Source organism: Pelodiscus sinensis, chromosome 6 (assembly GCF_052426305.1).
Source record: "Pelodiscus sinensis isolate ZL-2025 chromosome 6, ASM5242630v1, whole genome shotgun sequence".
NCBI classification, from domain to species: Eukaryota; Metazoa; Chordata; order Testudines; family Trionychidae; genus Pelodiscus; species Pelodiscus sinensis.
The window spans coordinates 39,246,605-39,260,362 of record NC_143057.1 but is presented as its reverse complement, the minus strand read 5'-3'; the positions used below and the strand labels follow the sequence as shown (position 1 = coordinate 39,260,362).

At 38.2% G+C, this 13,758-nt stretch overlaps 1 protein-coding gene across 6 annotated transcripts in view; it reads right to left on the bottom strand.

Moving 5' to 3' along the window:
- Nucleotides 1–347: 347 nt before the first annotated feature.
- The window catches only part of LOC102460994 (TLE family member 4, transcriptional corepressor), a 133,769-nt gene continuing 120,358 nt past the window's right edge, over nucleotides 348–13,758 (bottom strand). For all 6 annotated transcript variants that reach the window (XM_075931744.2, XM_075931745.2, XM_075931746.2 and 3 more), the window contains 10 exons: nucleotides 13,070–13,202; nucleotides 12,725–12,918; nucleotides 12,447–12,523; nucleotides 8,234–8,483; nucleotides 6,663–6,910; nucleotides 5,572–5,719; nucleotides 4,453–4,603; nucleotides 4,093–4,169; nucleotides 1,699–2,151; nucleotides 348–1,154 (listed from right to left, as the gene is read on the bottom strand). In XM_075931744.2, the coding sequence (XP_075787859.2) occupies nucleotides 2,044–2,151; nucleotides 4,093–4,169; nucleotides 4,453–4,603; nucleotides 5,572–5,719; nucleotides 6,663–6,910; nucleotides 8,234–8,483; nucleotides 12,447–12,523; nucleotides 12,725–12,918; nucleotides 13,070–13,202 (1,386 nt within the window). In that variant the 3' untranslated portion in view covers nucleotides 348–1,154; nucleotides 1,699–2,043. The remainder of the gene's footprint in view (nucleotides 1,155–1,698; nucleotides 2,152–4,092; nucleotides 4,170–4,452; nucleotides 4,604–5,571; nucleotides 5,720–6,662; nucleotides 6,911–8,233; nucleotides 8,484–12,446; nucleotides 12,524–12,724; nucleotides 12,919–13,069; nucleotides 13,203–13,758) is intronic.

Sequence of the window (13,758 nt, the reverse complement as noted above, 5' to 3'; positions counted from 1 at the left end):
CAGCATTCCACCGCATATTAGAAAATGAACAAGAGGAACTACTATTCTCTGAATGATACAGCTGAGCTCTTAGCGTGGTATCAAACTTTAAAAGGCTTCAGACCCATTACAGTATTATAATTATAGCAATTTTCAGTTAAAGTTTCCTATGAAACCTGACAATTGGTGGGAAGCATATTTTACAAATACATTGTTGTTGTTTTTTCCAAAAAACTTTATAGTGGTGTGTTGTGCAATTTAGAATCTTTTCTTCAGATGCCTACTCTCCTTTGACCAAACTGAAATCTGACCACAATACTGAGGTATGCAAATTCACAAAGGGGAAAAAAATAGAGAAATAAACATCATAGAAGTTACTTATGTTTAATGCTTAAAAGTCTGAATGCACAAACAATAATCTACCATTATAGAAGTACTGGTGGTCAATACAATGCATTAGAACTATGTACAATGACACAATTTAGTATCAAAATCTTTCTACACTGTAGAGTATTACGAAACTGTTAATGACATCAAACACTAAGCACTTAAGACACTATTTTTTGCTACCACATTTGGAACTTCAATGAACAGTCCATTTCAAACTTGCAGCATCAATCCATTTCTAGTATGAAATTATGTAATTTTCTACTTATACAATAAGATTTATCTACACCGTTCTTTTGATTTTGATCCATAGCAGCAAAGGCACTGTACATCAGCAGATCCACAGACTTAAAGATTTTTTTAAAGCATTCAAAAAAAAAAAGTCACAGATCATAGTTTAACAGCAACAACAACATAAAAAGATATCACAATGTCTCTGGAACAATGGCACAGCCTGTCCATTTCAGGGACATCCAACTAGGACTTGGATAGAACTGTGGCAAATAAAGCAAGTCCTTCTCCCAAGTGAGAATCCATTCTTTTCTGAACTTCAGTATGAGTGCTCTTGTAAACCCCTACCTCTGAGGTTCTTGCTTTTGTAGTCTGTACATTGGTAGGAATCCATTCTTATTTCAGTGCAGTTTCCAATGAATATAGCAAATATTTTCTGTAATCTCTTGTAACTGCAAAATTGCTGAAAGATGCACATCTTCCTTCTCAAAGAAATGTGGCAAAAACATCCAGAAAAGATAAAGGTGGCTCTCTGAGGCAAGCTACTGTACTTCTCTCTGCAATACAACAAAGAGATATTATATTAAAAAGCCAGGATCAACACAGAGGACATTTACCTTCGCCAGAAGCATTGAAAACAAATCTATTTACAAAACACTACATGACAGCAGATTATTATATACATAAAAAAGGAACCTTATTTTTGGTATATTTTTCCCAACAATTTATTTAATTCAGATATGAACTAAACTAGCCCAAAAAAATCACAGGAAAAATATCAAAGGCACATAATACACACACACGCACGCGCGCACTCACACACACTTATTTATTATACACACATACATACAAATATTGGTTTCCATTTGCAATTATTCTTCTAGATTTTTCAAACTGGTTTAAAAGAGTTCAGTTACAAAAATCTCCTCCCACAATAATTATTTATATTACAGTAATACTTAAGAGGTCTCAACAGGAGCAAGATAAGTAGTCAAAAAATTCATATAAGCTATCATTCTATTTAATGCACTTGTCACTTCTGCATTCCCACCCCTCCTCCTTTCCACCCACCAGCAAAACCTCACAAAATATACAACGCACCTTTCAAACCAAGGCAGGGGCAGACAGCTTTATTTAGTCAGTTCATTGTTAGAAAGTCTTCTTTAAACAAAATAAATACATTACAGCTATAATACATCATTAGAGAATCAGTTCAATGTTAAGTGTCTTATCCCCTCTTCTTCTACGTAGATATCTAAAGTTTGGTATCACAAGTTCTTAATGAGCATTCACAATTTAATAGCAAGTTAGATGGGAGGGGAGGGAAAAAAAAACCAATTCCACAACTGTGATGAGCATTGTAAGTCCTCAGTTTGGGAATGGGAAAAAAAGGAATATACAGCAAAGTGCTACGAGGAAGAGTCCTGTTTCCATTCAGCTTTGTCTCTAATAAATAACTTCATAGACTGTAGCTTTCTTGTCCCCAGAGCCAGTGACAATGTATTTGTCATCCACAGAGATATCACAGCTAAGCACAGATGAGGACTCTTTGGACTAAGAAAAACAAAAGAAAATACATAAGTATAAAGAAATGAACTATTTTTAGTTGTAATAAAATCAGGTGAATACAAAAGACACCAGAGCTAGAGGATTAAATCAGTAGAGAGTTTACTAAGGGAAAGTGCAAACTACAGCTTATCAAAATACCAAAATGTATTGACTCCAAGCACAGCTGAAGGACTGGCAAAAAAACCTCCCCACACTTACCTTACCAGAAGAATTTAAGACAATACACAGTGCAACATAAAAGGAAAAGGAATGTTTTATGCAGTACTACAGAACTGAAGACAACCTATAAAACCACCAATCCTCCACCCTATATGCACACACTTTAGAAACAATGAGTGTTTATTAAATGTTTATATAACTGAATTAGTTTTTGCATGCTTAAAAACAATCCAAAAGCCACCTTAAAAATATATTCCCCTTCTGGAGAAGTCCTATAGAGTTTAACTGGGAAAAAACCAACAGGGTTCTTGAGAAACTTAAGAGGTTTCTACAGAAATCACTCAGGATGTAACAGAGAATGATTATTTAATTGTTATTATTATTATTTTAGTGCCCTCTTCTTAGTGCTTTCCAAATAGAAAAGAAGGATCATTCTCCACCAAAGAACTTACAAGTTCAGGAATAATAAACAAACAGGTAAACAGACAACAGAGCGAGTAGTGTTAGAAGTACTTCAATGGAACAGATTACAATAGACAATGGGTACAACATAAAAATAGAATAATTAATTTAGATCTATGTCTAGCTAGCTATAGCACAAAATACATATTTATATTTAAAATCTGGAGCCCAACCAGGAAACATCTGGGATTTTAGCAAAAGTTGTTGAAGGTTGGCTGTCACTTCTTCCTAAAGCAGCGTTTCTTAAACTATGTTCCGAGGCACACCGGTATGCCACGAGGCAGTTGGAGGTGTGACACAGAGAACAACAGAGTTCAAAATGGCCACCCTTAAAGGGGCAGACAACCCTTTTTTCCCCTCAACTTTCCCTCGGATTCCCTCCCTCCCCCCTCAACAAAAAAATGCTTGGTGTTCCGCATAAAAAAAATTAGTGTTTGGTGTTTCTCGGTCTTAAAAAGTTTAAGAAACACTGTCCTGAAGGATACTCTATAGGAATGGGAGTTTGGAGATGGAATTACACTAGGCAGATTTTCCTGCTCCAGTGCTGATTTTTGGAAGGTTAGTCAGACTATAAAAAGTTTGAGCAGGTTCACTTTTCTGAAAGTGACATTATTCTGCTCCATTAGGCACAGTTAATATTTGCAGGATATTTAAAGAAAAAACGTGTAGAATATAATCGGAAATGCTAACCTTTCTAGAAGACTCTTCCATAAGAGTCAGCTCTTAAGTTTAAGAGTTTTCCTGCTGAATTTAATGACTTTTAAATCTTCACACACTTCACAACATCTTAATGGTGCCTATCTAAACCAAACCTGTTAAGCTGTTTCACTACACAGGATTTTTAAAAAAATGGCGTGTCACAGATATAAGTTTGGGGGGCAGGGAGAATGCTGAGGAGACTTATTCCTCTTATCTGAGAAGCGAGAAAAGATACACAAGTGTTGGAGCTGGTTTTCACTATTTTTAGCAGGATTTTGGATATTCAATGAATGCTAAAGTTAGCCACGTGGAACCTGCATTATATGGAGAGGAAACGGGCATAAGAAACTCAAGACAAAAATAATTCAAAACAGGCATTAAAGCTCAACTTCAAGATAAGGGTCCACTTTATTGTAATGATAAAAATTATTGTAATCTTATTGAGAACAAAAACTTGAATACCTCATTATAACAGTCAAAAATCTTACAAGAAACATAATTAGCCAAAAACACTCATTTTAAAAACTCCTTAAGCTAATAATGGACCTTGAAAAGTGCCCTTTTATTGCACTGTAATGTGTAAAACAGCTTTTAGGAGATTATTACCTGGAATATACTGGCTCCATAAGGTGTTCTCCAGGCATTAAGAAGATTATCTTTTCCAGTGCTTACAAACCATTTGCCTGAAATCAGATTTTTTTTAAATTTATAATTGTTATATATTCAATGAACTCATACAACCCCCCTATTATGCAGAATAGTGATCAATTCATATCTTAATGAAAAAATAGTTAAACTTATGTCTGACTAATTTAAGGTATTTCACTAAGTAATTTGCATTGAAAAAATCATGTAGAAAAATATTTAATTTTAATATTACACTGAACATCTGATTTTATATTTCCTTGTTTTTATTCAAAAGAGGTTTGTTAGAAAGAAAATACGAGCATAGATGCTATAGCTTACCACAGTGAGCAAACTTGAGTGACAACACACAGCTCTCGTGAAGATGCAATTGATACTTGTCTGGTTTAGTAACATGCAACACCTCAACGTTACTGTTCTCCATTCCTACTGCCAACCATTCACCAGTTGGGCAATACCCCAGTGAGAAGATCTGGAATTAACACAGCGCATGCTTTAGTCAGTAAGGCCATGTCTACAGTAGGAAATTATTTTGAAATTACTAAATTCAACTTAAGAACTCCTGATTTAACAAATTTGAATTTGTGTGTCCTTACTACAGGGAAGCATCAAAATTAGTCCAAGGCAGCTCCGTTAATGTGGATGTGCTACCTCAGACTCAGAGGCCCAGCAGGCACTCTGAGGAGCTGTGGGAGGCCTCTCGAAAGCCAAGTTGCTTGAATTGGTGGCACTGAAGCATCCACACTAAAGTTATTTTGAATTTACAAGTTTGGAATTAGCGTTATTCCTGATGAAAAGCGGAAGTACAGAGTTTGAATCCTGCAGCCCGTTATTCCGAAATAACGGTTTTGGTAGTGTGGTCTCACCGTTTACTAATTTGAACTTGGAGGGGTTATTCCAGACTCAGGTCCTAATGTAGACCAGGGCTAAGGGAAGCCCTTGAAATAGTCAAGAGCTAATTCCTGCTACATTGTTATCACTGTTCAAAAATGTGACACACATTTTGGGCTACTACACAGGTTTTAAAACATGCTAATCAATAATCAGGATAAATTAGTTCATATAAACACAACTTGTTTGGAACTGCATAAAGCATCAAAACTATGAAAGTTACTGTCCTATCCCATCAGCATTAGAAATATGTTTGTAATATCTTTTGAACAAATATCTATACAACTGAAAACTGGTTAGACAAACATTTTAATCTGACAAGTTCCCATTATAAATAGGGCTCTCTGTTGTTCTTATGGGTAAAATATTGACCTGTCAAACTGAGAGCCATAATCTAGAAATAAACGTTTAGCTGCCATTTTAAAACAGTGGAAGAGACTAAGTGAAAAAATTCTAGAAGCTCTTCTTCCAGTCTGTTTTTAAAAAATGTGCTTATTTTATAAAACCACTATGGAATTCTCTAACATGTCAAAGCTTCTGAGAGCGAACCTGTGATGTGAAATCATGCTGTTGTAGCTGTCTTCCTTCTCTGAGGTCCCAGGATCTGACCGTATTGTCCAAACCTCCCGTCCAGAGCTTCGTGCCATCATTAGAAATGTCAATACAGCTGGCTCCATCCGTGTGGCCCTGGAATTGTCTAAAAATGTCAAAAAATAAAACATGTCCACACTCATGGTACAAAGATTCAGTTTTGATTCACATTCATTTTTCTGTGCAGGCCATGCTAGTTGGATTTATTTACTTTAAAAAAATCTCTAGCTCTTAAAAAGTGGCAAAATAATATTTTAGTAGAGCAATTTGAATTTATTTTGAATTTGTAGATAACAGAATGAACTGTGTGTGGAATGCATCAAATAATCAGCCTAGTCAGCATCATGCTTTTTTAAAAAGTATGTTTTAAAGTTCAGATTTGGGGATCTCTGCTTCAGATTGTGACATATCAGGTACTGGGAATGTCATATCTTCCTCAGGGGATTTCAGCATATAATTCTAAATGTACTAGCTCTAAAAAGCCTTACTTACACAGGTTTAATACAGAAAAAAGCCCATTTTTTACATGTATTACCATGCTGTGTAATGTAGATCTGTATCTCTGGGTCATACTTAAGATGATTTACACTGGGGAAGAGAAATAACCAAAATAAATGTGAAAATACCCAAACTCTGTGCTGTTCAAACCCAGATCTGAATGCGGTAATTCAGGACCCTCCTTATTTAGGATATAAACACTAGGCATGGTTGTGTGAAACATATTACACAAAATCCAATTATTCCTGCTTTAGTGGAACCTAGAAGAATCTTAGCAAAGTCAACACGGGCTGAGTAAGCAGCCATCAGATGCCAGAATACAATCTGGCAGCATTAGAACAGGACTTAAGTCTGCTGCTATAAAACCCTCTTCAACCTATAAAAAGGATGCGACTCTCTCAAGTTTTTACTATTCTGTCTCCTCCACAACAAAATACTGAAAGGTATGCTGACAACTGAAATAAGAGCACATTAGTAAAATTAAGAGAGAAAAATATGCACTATTGTTAATTCATCCTTCACAACCCATCAATCCAGTTCTGTTGACCTACCTGACTAATGTCTGGTTGTGCAGATCCCACACTGCAATGTTCCCATCACTACAGCAGGAAAAGCAGACCTTTGAATCGGGGCTGATAGCTAGAGCATAGCAGGCTGGAGCAGAAGATGTCAGCTCTGCTTTTATACGTGGGGTAGGAGCTGCCAGGTCCCAAATGGATAATGTGCTGGCTTCCCCACCGACAATCAAGGTGCGGCCGTCTGGGAGCAATCTGCAGGAACGGATGTAGTTATCTCTGTTCTGTGGAGACAGAAGCCATCACGAGATTACTCATGAGGAAAGGAAAACAGCATTAACATGAGAGCAGAAATCCATAAAAGTATTGTATTCCCTCCTGGTTTAGCCATTTATACTTATGACAATGATAAAGTGTATTAATGCCAGAAAATTACATGACATCAGGGAAGTACTTAAACTTGATCTACAAAATTCAGTAGTGAGAGCTATTTAATCTTAATTAGCATCAAAATGCAAAGATCTGCACCCAACTCCAAACACTTCAATGTTCCTGCTTTCAACAGCTTTTATAGAAAGTTTCATTTTTATACTCTGCTCATTTCAGTACATTAACCCCTTGATACCAGGGAGTACCAATTTTTAAAATACCTCCTGTTCTCATTGTAATGAGCCCTGCTGCCACCAAGGAGATATTAGGATCATATGTTCTGCACAGTTCTGATGTAGCGGTAATTACATCAGAAAGTACCATCTCATCAAGAAAAGTAAATGACAAGAAAAGTTACTAACAGTGGTGCATCCTGTAAGCACATGCAAATAATTTGCTGTTCCCAATAACAACATAGGAAGATTTTTAAACTGTCAGAATACACACGGTCATGCAGCTGCATGGACCAAGTATTAGAATATAAGTTTACAAATAATTTTTAGCACATAAAAGGATATAGGGCTTACACATGCACCCATAAGTGTCAACATTTATACACTGCATCTACTGCAGTGTGTCTAATCTTGCCTCTTGCCTATATAGTTTTAGGAGATTTTAGTTTATCAGGAGAAAAGCATGGGTATTGTAACAAACAGACCGGAAATTGAACAACTCAGCAATACCTGTAATAATAAAAAGAACCTGAATTAAGCTCACCAATCAGCACAAACTGAGGAGCCACCTCAGGGCTGAAGATACTAATTGGCAGGGTTGCCAAACCGCGCCGTCCGGTGATCTGCGCATGCACAGATCGTTCTGCGCATGTGCATATCTCCCAAACCCGGCTCTTCTGGGTTACAATCTACTCGCCTGTGGTATTGTATTATTTGTTGAGCCCTGCTAATTGGTCATCATAATGTAACATCCACCTCTACCACATGAGCCAAATATCAGCTGAATGGTAGCGAAGCCTGGAGCATACTCATTATTCTCTTGATAAGCAGTCTCAGCCACTAGATGGGACAGTACATCACATCCAGTAGGTGTGTGGGTTAGAATAATCCATATTTTAATGCTATCATATCACTCTTACACAATCTGAATATTTTCTCGGTGGCTTTTTTTTTACCCCATCCCATCTGATCGATCTTCACTTTCATTCACAGATGTTCACTTACCAGGCAATCTAGCTGAGAGACAGGGCTCTTGTTCCCAGGGTGGCTAATATCCCAGACTTTGACACACCCCTTTCCACCAGTGTACACGTGTCTTGTGGGGTTGCTGATGGTAACTGCACACACTACTTCCCCGTGATTCAGAGTGTTGATCTGACGAGCATGGCGAGGGATTCCTGGTCCAATGAGGGCATCAGGAGGGAAAGGTACAGGTTGCATCTGACCATCCGCACTTACATGAAATGAATAAGCTCTGAAGAAAGGAGAATGGGAAAGTAATATAATGAATTACCTATCGTAACTACTTAAGAAAAGAGAACATGATTGTTACAAACCAATATTTTCAAATATGGCTGCCTACATTTTCGCATCTAACTCCAGAGTTAGGTACCTAATGCAATGGTCAGATTTTCAGAGGTACTGAACATCCTCACCTTCAATTTATGTTAACAATAGCTGGGAGAACACCAAATACTTTTGAAGACTTGAAATTTTAGATGTCTCAATTAGGGATGTCAATATGTAGACGACTACATGATTAACCAGTAAGACAGGATTAACCAATAAGCCTAGTCAGCTATACACATTCCCCGCACTGCCTCTGTATCAGGCAGTAGTAGCCTCTGTCTGTGTGGGAGTTCGAGCTCCCTGTGGACAGAGGCTGCTCTGCATCCCACAGAGTAGCCTCTGCCCGCGGTGAGCATGGGCCTACTGGAGACAGAGGCTCCTCCATGGCAGCAGTCCCCCTCCGTGGAGGGTCAGAGCTTGGATCCACCATGGACAGGGATTGCTACCACAGAGCAGCCTCTGTCTGCCCCACACTTTTGCTTCTGTATCAGAGGCGGCAGCAGGGGGCAGCTGATGGAAGCCGATCTGCGTGGGGAACTGTTTTTTAAACAGAGGCATCAGCGTGGGGTGATACAGAGGCCAGCATGGAGTGGCGGGGGCTCCCCTGGAGTGGGACCAGAGCACTGGCTGCCACCCCCTCCCCTGAGAAGTATCAAATACTGTGTAACCCCTACAATTTGATGCAGTTACATGATTATTCAATTACATGCTATCTAACATCCCTAGTCTAAATATGAATTTAGATACCTATCCTTAGGCATCCAGTTGGTCTCCACAAAGCAAGTTACTGAGACACAGACCAAATAGCCTTTTATCGCTCAAGACACATGCTTCTGATTTCTGGCATAAGTAGATATGTGAAGCTATAGTTTCCAACCTTAAGCTTGCACATGACTGGGATTGAGCTGTGATATGCAATTTGATATACATACATAGTAAAAATAGGGAATCCTACACATCAGAGCCTCCCTAAAGGCAGAAATAGCAGGGAACATCTCTTCAAGCTTTAGGGAATGGTTCAGTCCAAGGGGATAGATAGGGAACTACTCCTTTAGAAGCTTTCATTTATCAACATGAATCTTCAAGAGATCACAAAGGGGAGTAATTCATTGCCTGGCTCTCAATGAACTGAACTGTGTGGAGCACATATATGTTTTATAGCTCTCTGTGAGTAGATGGACTGAAATCAATGATACCAAGAGCTAAGGTTTTTAGGCCCAACTGCGGACCAGCAAAAAGACGCAATTAATTTGTTGTGGTTTCATGGATATGACAAGCACACATCCCAACTCCTTTTGCTGGGGTCAGGACTCTTACTCAGAAAGAATGTGTTATTCGACTGTCAGTTATGCCACCAATGAATAAGTTACAACAACTTAATTTCCAAATAGTTCCTAGGAAGAACACCTAGATTGTGAAATTCTTTTGTTTGAAGATGGATGTATCAGAGCACATATTACTGGACACAAACTTTATCACATGACTCTTCTGTACACACAAAAGAACCTTTAACAGAGGGTTCCTAATTTCCACAGACTAGCTAATTCTGAATCGTACTTATAAAAACACAGTTGTAATAGTAGAAATGTGAAAACAGCTCACAGAAATATAATTTTGAAGGTGACCATTGCCTTAATTGTTGCATTTAAATTGTTAGTTTAAAAGGGAGCCTTTAAAATTCAATCATTTTATTTGTTAAGTTACACAATGTGCTAATATTACATTGGCTTTGTCAGCAATATAAAAATTCAACCATATTTACATAATCTCCAATTTTCCCTTTTTTATGCCCATAACCACAGAATGTTCACAATTTCTACATCCTAGCTTCTCTCTTTTCTTCTTCTGAGTGACAAATTGTCACTTTGCTTTATGACACTAAACATATTCAAGCAAGGCTCAGGCAGATTTTTTGGTTGTTGCAGTTGATACAAACTTCCTAGTTGAATTAGATTAGATTTCCACTAGCAGATTCTATAGGCACTATTTAGGAGGTCTCATTATTCATCTTTTGTTCAATGCCAACAGCGTGTTTGCTGTTGTACAGTACCAAGAGGAAAGCACCCAACATGCTCTGAGAATTTACATTGATACCAAAAGTGGAACTTTATTATAGCTTTATTTTTTAAAAAAGCAATGTTTTATTCAATATTGGCAAAGTAGCTTTGAGGATGCAGCTGAAGATATTGTCAATGGAGCTATGCTGATTTACACCAGTTGAGAATCTGTCTCTTAAATCAAACAGTAAGTGCTATGAATAATTATTCAAATACATTTAATCTTAAAAAAGATCTGGTGTCATATTACTCATTCCCTCTCTTCATGCTTCATTTATTACCAGTCCCCTTTTACCACTGTCATAGATCATTAGTAATAGCAATGTTTAACACTAACATAGAATTTTTGCATGTTTAAAGAACTGTAAATATATTACCAATCTACTCAATTATAAAGAGTTGTACGGATATTTTTAAACATACGTCCTAATTTTGAGTCATATACTGTACTGTTCCCTAGGAAAATTGGGCAGTAGTTCAAAATCAAAAAGAGAAGTAGAGGTAACAAGATACCAATGCAACACATTCCATTTCAGACAACTCTCAGTAGAGATAGGTGTATACACCTTAGGTCTCCATCTTTGCAGTCTTCAAATATAGCTAACAATAATTAGTTATTATGGACCCTGTAAATAGTCACTATTATGTCAAGGAATTAATAAAAACATTTGAGATGCAATAAACCCTTTTGCCTTTTCAGTTATTATATTATAGTACTGACTGAAACTTTCTGGGTGCTTTCCGCAAACATCGGGGGAGACCTTGAATTGATACAAAATTGGTATCTGCATCCGCATTTATATCTGCAAAAGTGATCCACAGATATTCGCACCCACACTCACGGATACAGATACCCCTGGATCTAAAGTGGATATCCATAAATGTTCAGGCTCTACCCATAGAAAGAAGTTTCTACTTTATAGATCTTACAGTCTATGGCATAAGGTACAAGTGTACTTCAACACAGAGCAGCTGGAAAAGGCAGCCTAATATGACAAGTAACATTGAAGGAGAAGGATACAATCATAGTACGTACAACTTTTATATATTTAAAATGAAGTCATATGTACCCAAATATCCTTCAACCTCTCCATTATTAGGTAGCTGATTTGTCTTTCAAGTGTGACAAAAAAAGTGGAACATGAGGCCCTTCAAACAAACTCCAGATCATTATGATTTCCATCACTGTTTTTTTCATCCTTCTAATTCAAGGGTATGAAGTTCTTCATGTCTGTGTAATTCTTTTTCCAGGCTCACAGCAAACAAAGCCTGTTAGAAGAGGTCACCTTTTCTGGTGAATTCCATAACATAAAGGATGATTTTGAACTTTCTGATCTATAATTCTTTTTGGTATTTTCAAACAAACAAATATTTCAGCATCCCTTTCTCTGCACACTGCTGTTTATAGCATCTAATGAGTTTGCAAGTGACTGCAAGGCTTTCACATTCAATGGAATTATTTTTATGTGGACAGGCACAATACAACAGCCATGTATACCAGAGATCCCTTTATAGTGTATTTCTATACAGAGATGGCTCCCCTACTTCACATCTAGAAGAGAAACTCCCTCTCTCCACCAAAGATTCTCTTTGCTTGATGCCATCTGATACCTCTTGGCTGACAGTAGATTTTAAAATAAATCTCCAAATAAGCTTTTAAAATTAAAACAAGGATTAAGCCACTCTCCCTACTCTCTCAAACTTACTTCAGTTCATGTAATAGTATTCAGTAGCCCAGGGGAAATCTAACCAGCAAGGGAACACTATTTCAATAAATGATTAACTGGGTAAGTTTAGTGTTTAAAACTCACGGTTTTCCTCCTGGGATGCCTGTCAGATTGGGAGGGATGCCTGGGACTCGCATGTGATGATGTGGATCAAAACCAACCTGCAGATTTCCCCAAGCAGAACAAAAACATTCATTAAGTGGGAATTCAGTGATCATGAGTTTCATTTACCTCCTCCACAACCTATTCCCCATATCACAAATAGGCAGAACGAGATTTAAACCCTGCATGCCTTTAATTTAACTGGACTCTGCCAACTCCAGACTGCAGGCACGTTAGCATCCCCTAGGGTAAACACTTACCACTGGAGACCTCCCGTAAGCTGCGGCAGCTGCTGCTGCTGCAGCTGCTGCACTCATTTGCGGGGAAATATTATGTAGACCGGCATATGCAGCTCCTGGACTAGTCAGCTCCCCATTCATTCCAGCATGTGGCACAATTCCAAATGGAGCAGGATAGGGACATGGTACCGCCATTGGAGTCCTTAGACCGGAAGCTGTTGGGGGAAGATGACCAATTTAAATAGCTATAAGGGACACTCGGCATTTCAAGGAAGAGAATGACAAATAGAGGCCACAGACAAGAATGCAGTTTGTAAAAGAACTGAAAAAGCTTGAAGCTTTTCCAGAGGCCTAATTGTTACTAACCTAAAGGGTCAACTCCTGGCGGCTTCCCAGGCACAGGCCTCAATCCAGGAGTAGAATTGCTGCCTGGAGTTGGAGCATCAGTCCGTGGAGTTGGGGTATTTGATTTAGACACAGGAGTGGTAGATTTCTCATTCTAATATCAAGAGAAGTAATGAAAGGCAGTTATTTTACTTTGTGGATTCCTAATTAGCACATACAAGATACCATACATGGCAATTAAAATGTGGTTTGATTAGTGAAACCTAGCTCTTCGTTTTGATTCCTAATACTCATCACTGGCAATGCAAAGAGGTGTGTAAAGTGGCTTGAAAGGAAAGGGTGACTGTAGGAATTAACACTAGGAGTCACAGCTTTTCTCCTTTAGGTTACTGATGTGATTCAGGATAAGGTCAATGACTGAAAATCATTACCATCGGACAATCATATTAGCTGTACATGTGAAACTTGTTGGTCTCAATCTGCTCCTGGTGGACACGTGTCCACATCACAATTAGCACCTCTGTTGTACTGTGAGGCCTAAAAATCAGATTGACAAGCAGACTGAAATAGTCAACGTCCCCCCTAGCAGTGATCCCTATAAAACAGGGTTGAGGCACAATGATGGAGGTAGCGTACGCCAGCAGTTCATGACCGGCGGCAGGATGCGAATCTCTGCCTGCCGGACCTGGACACTCTGAAAGGCCATGCCC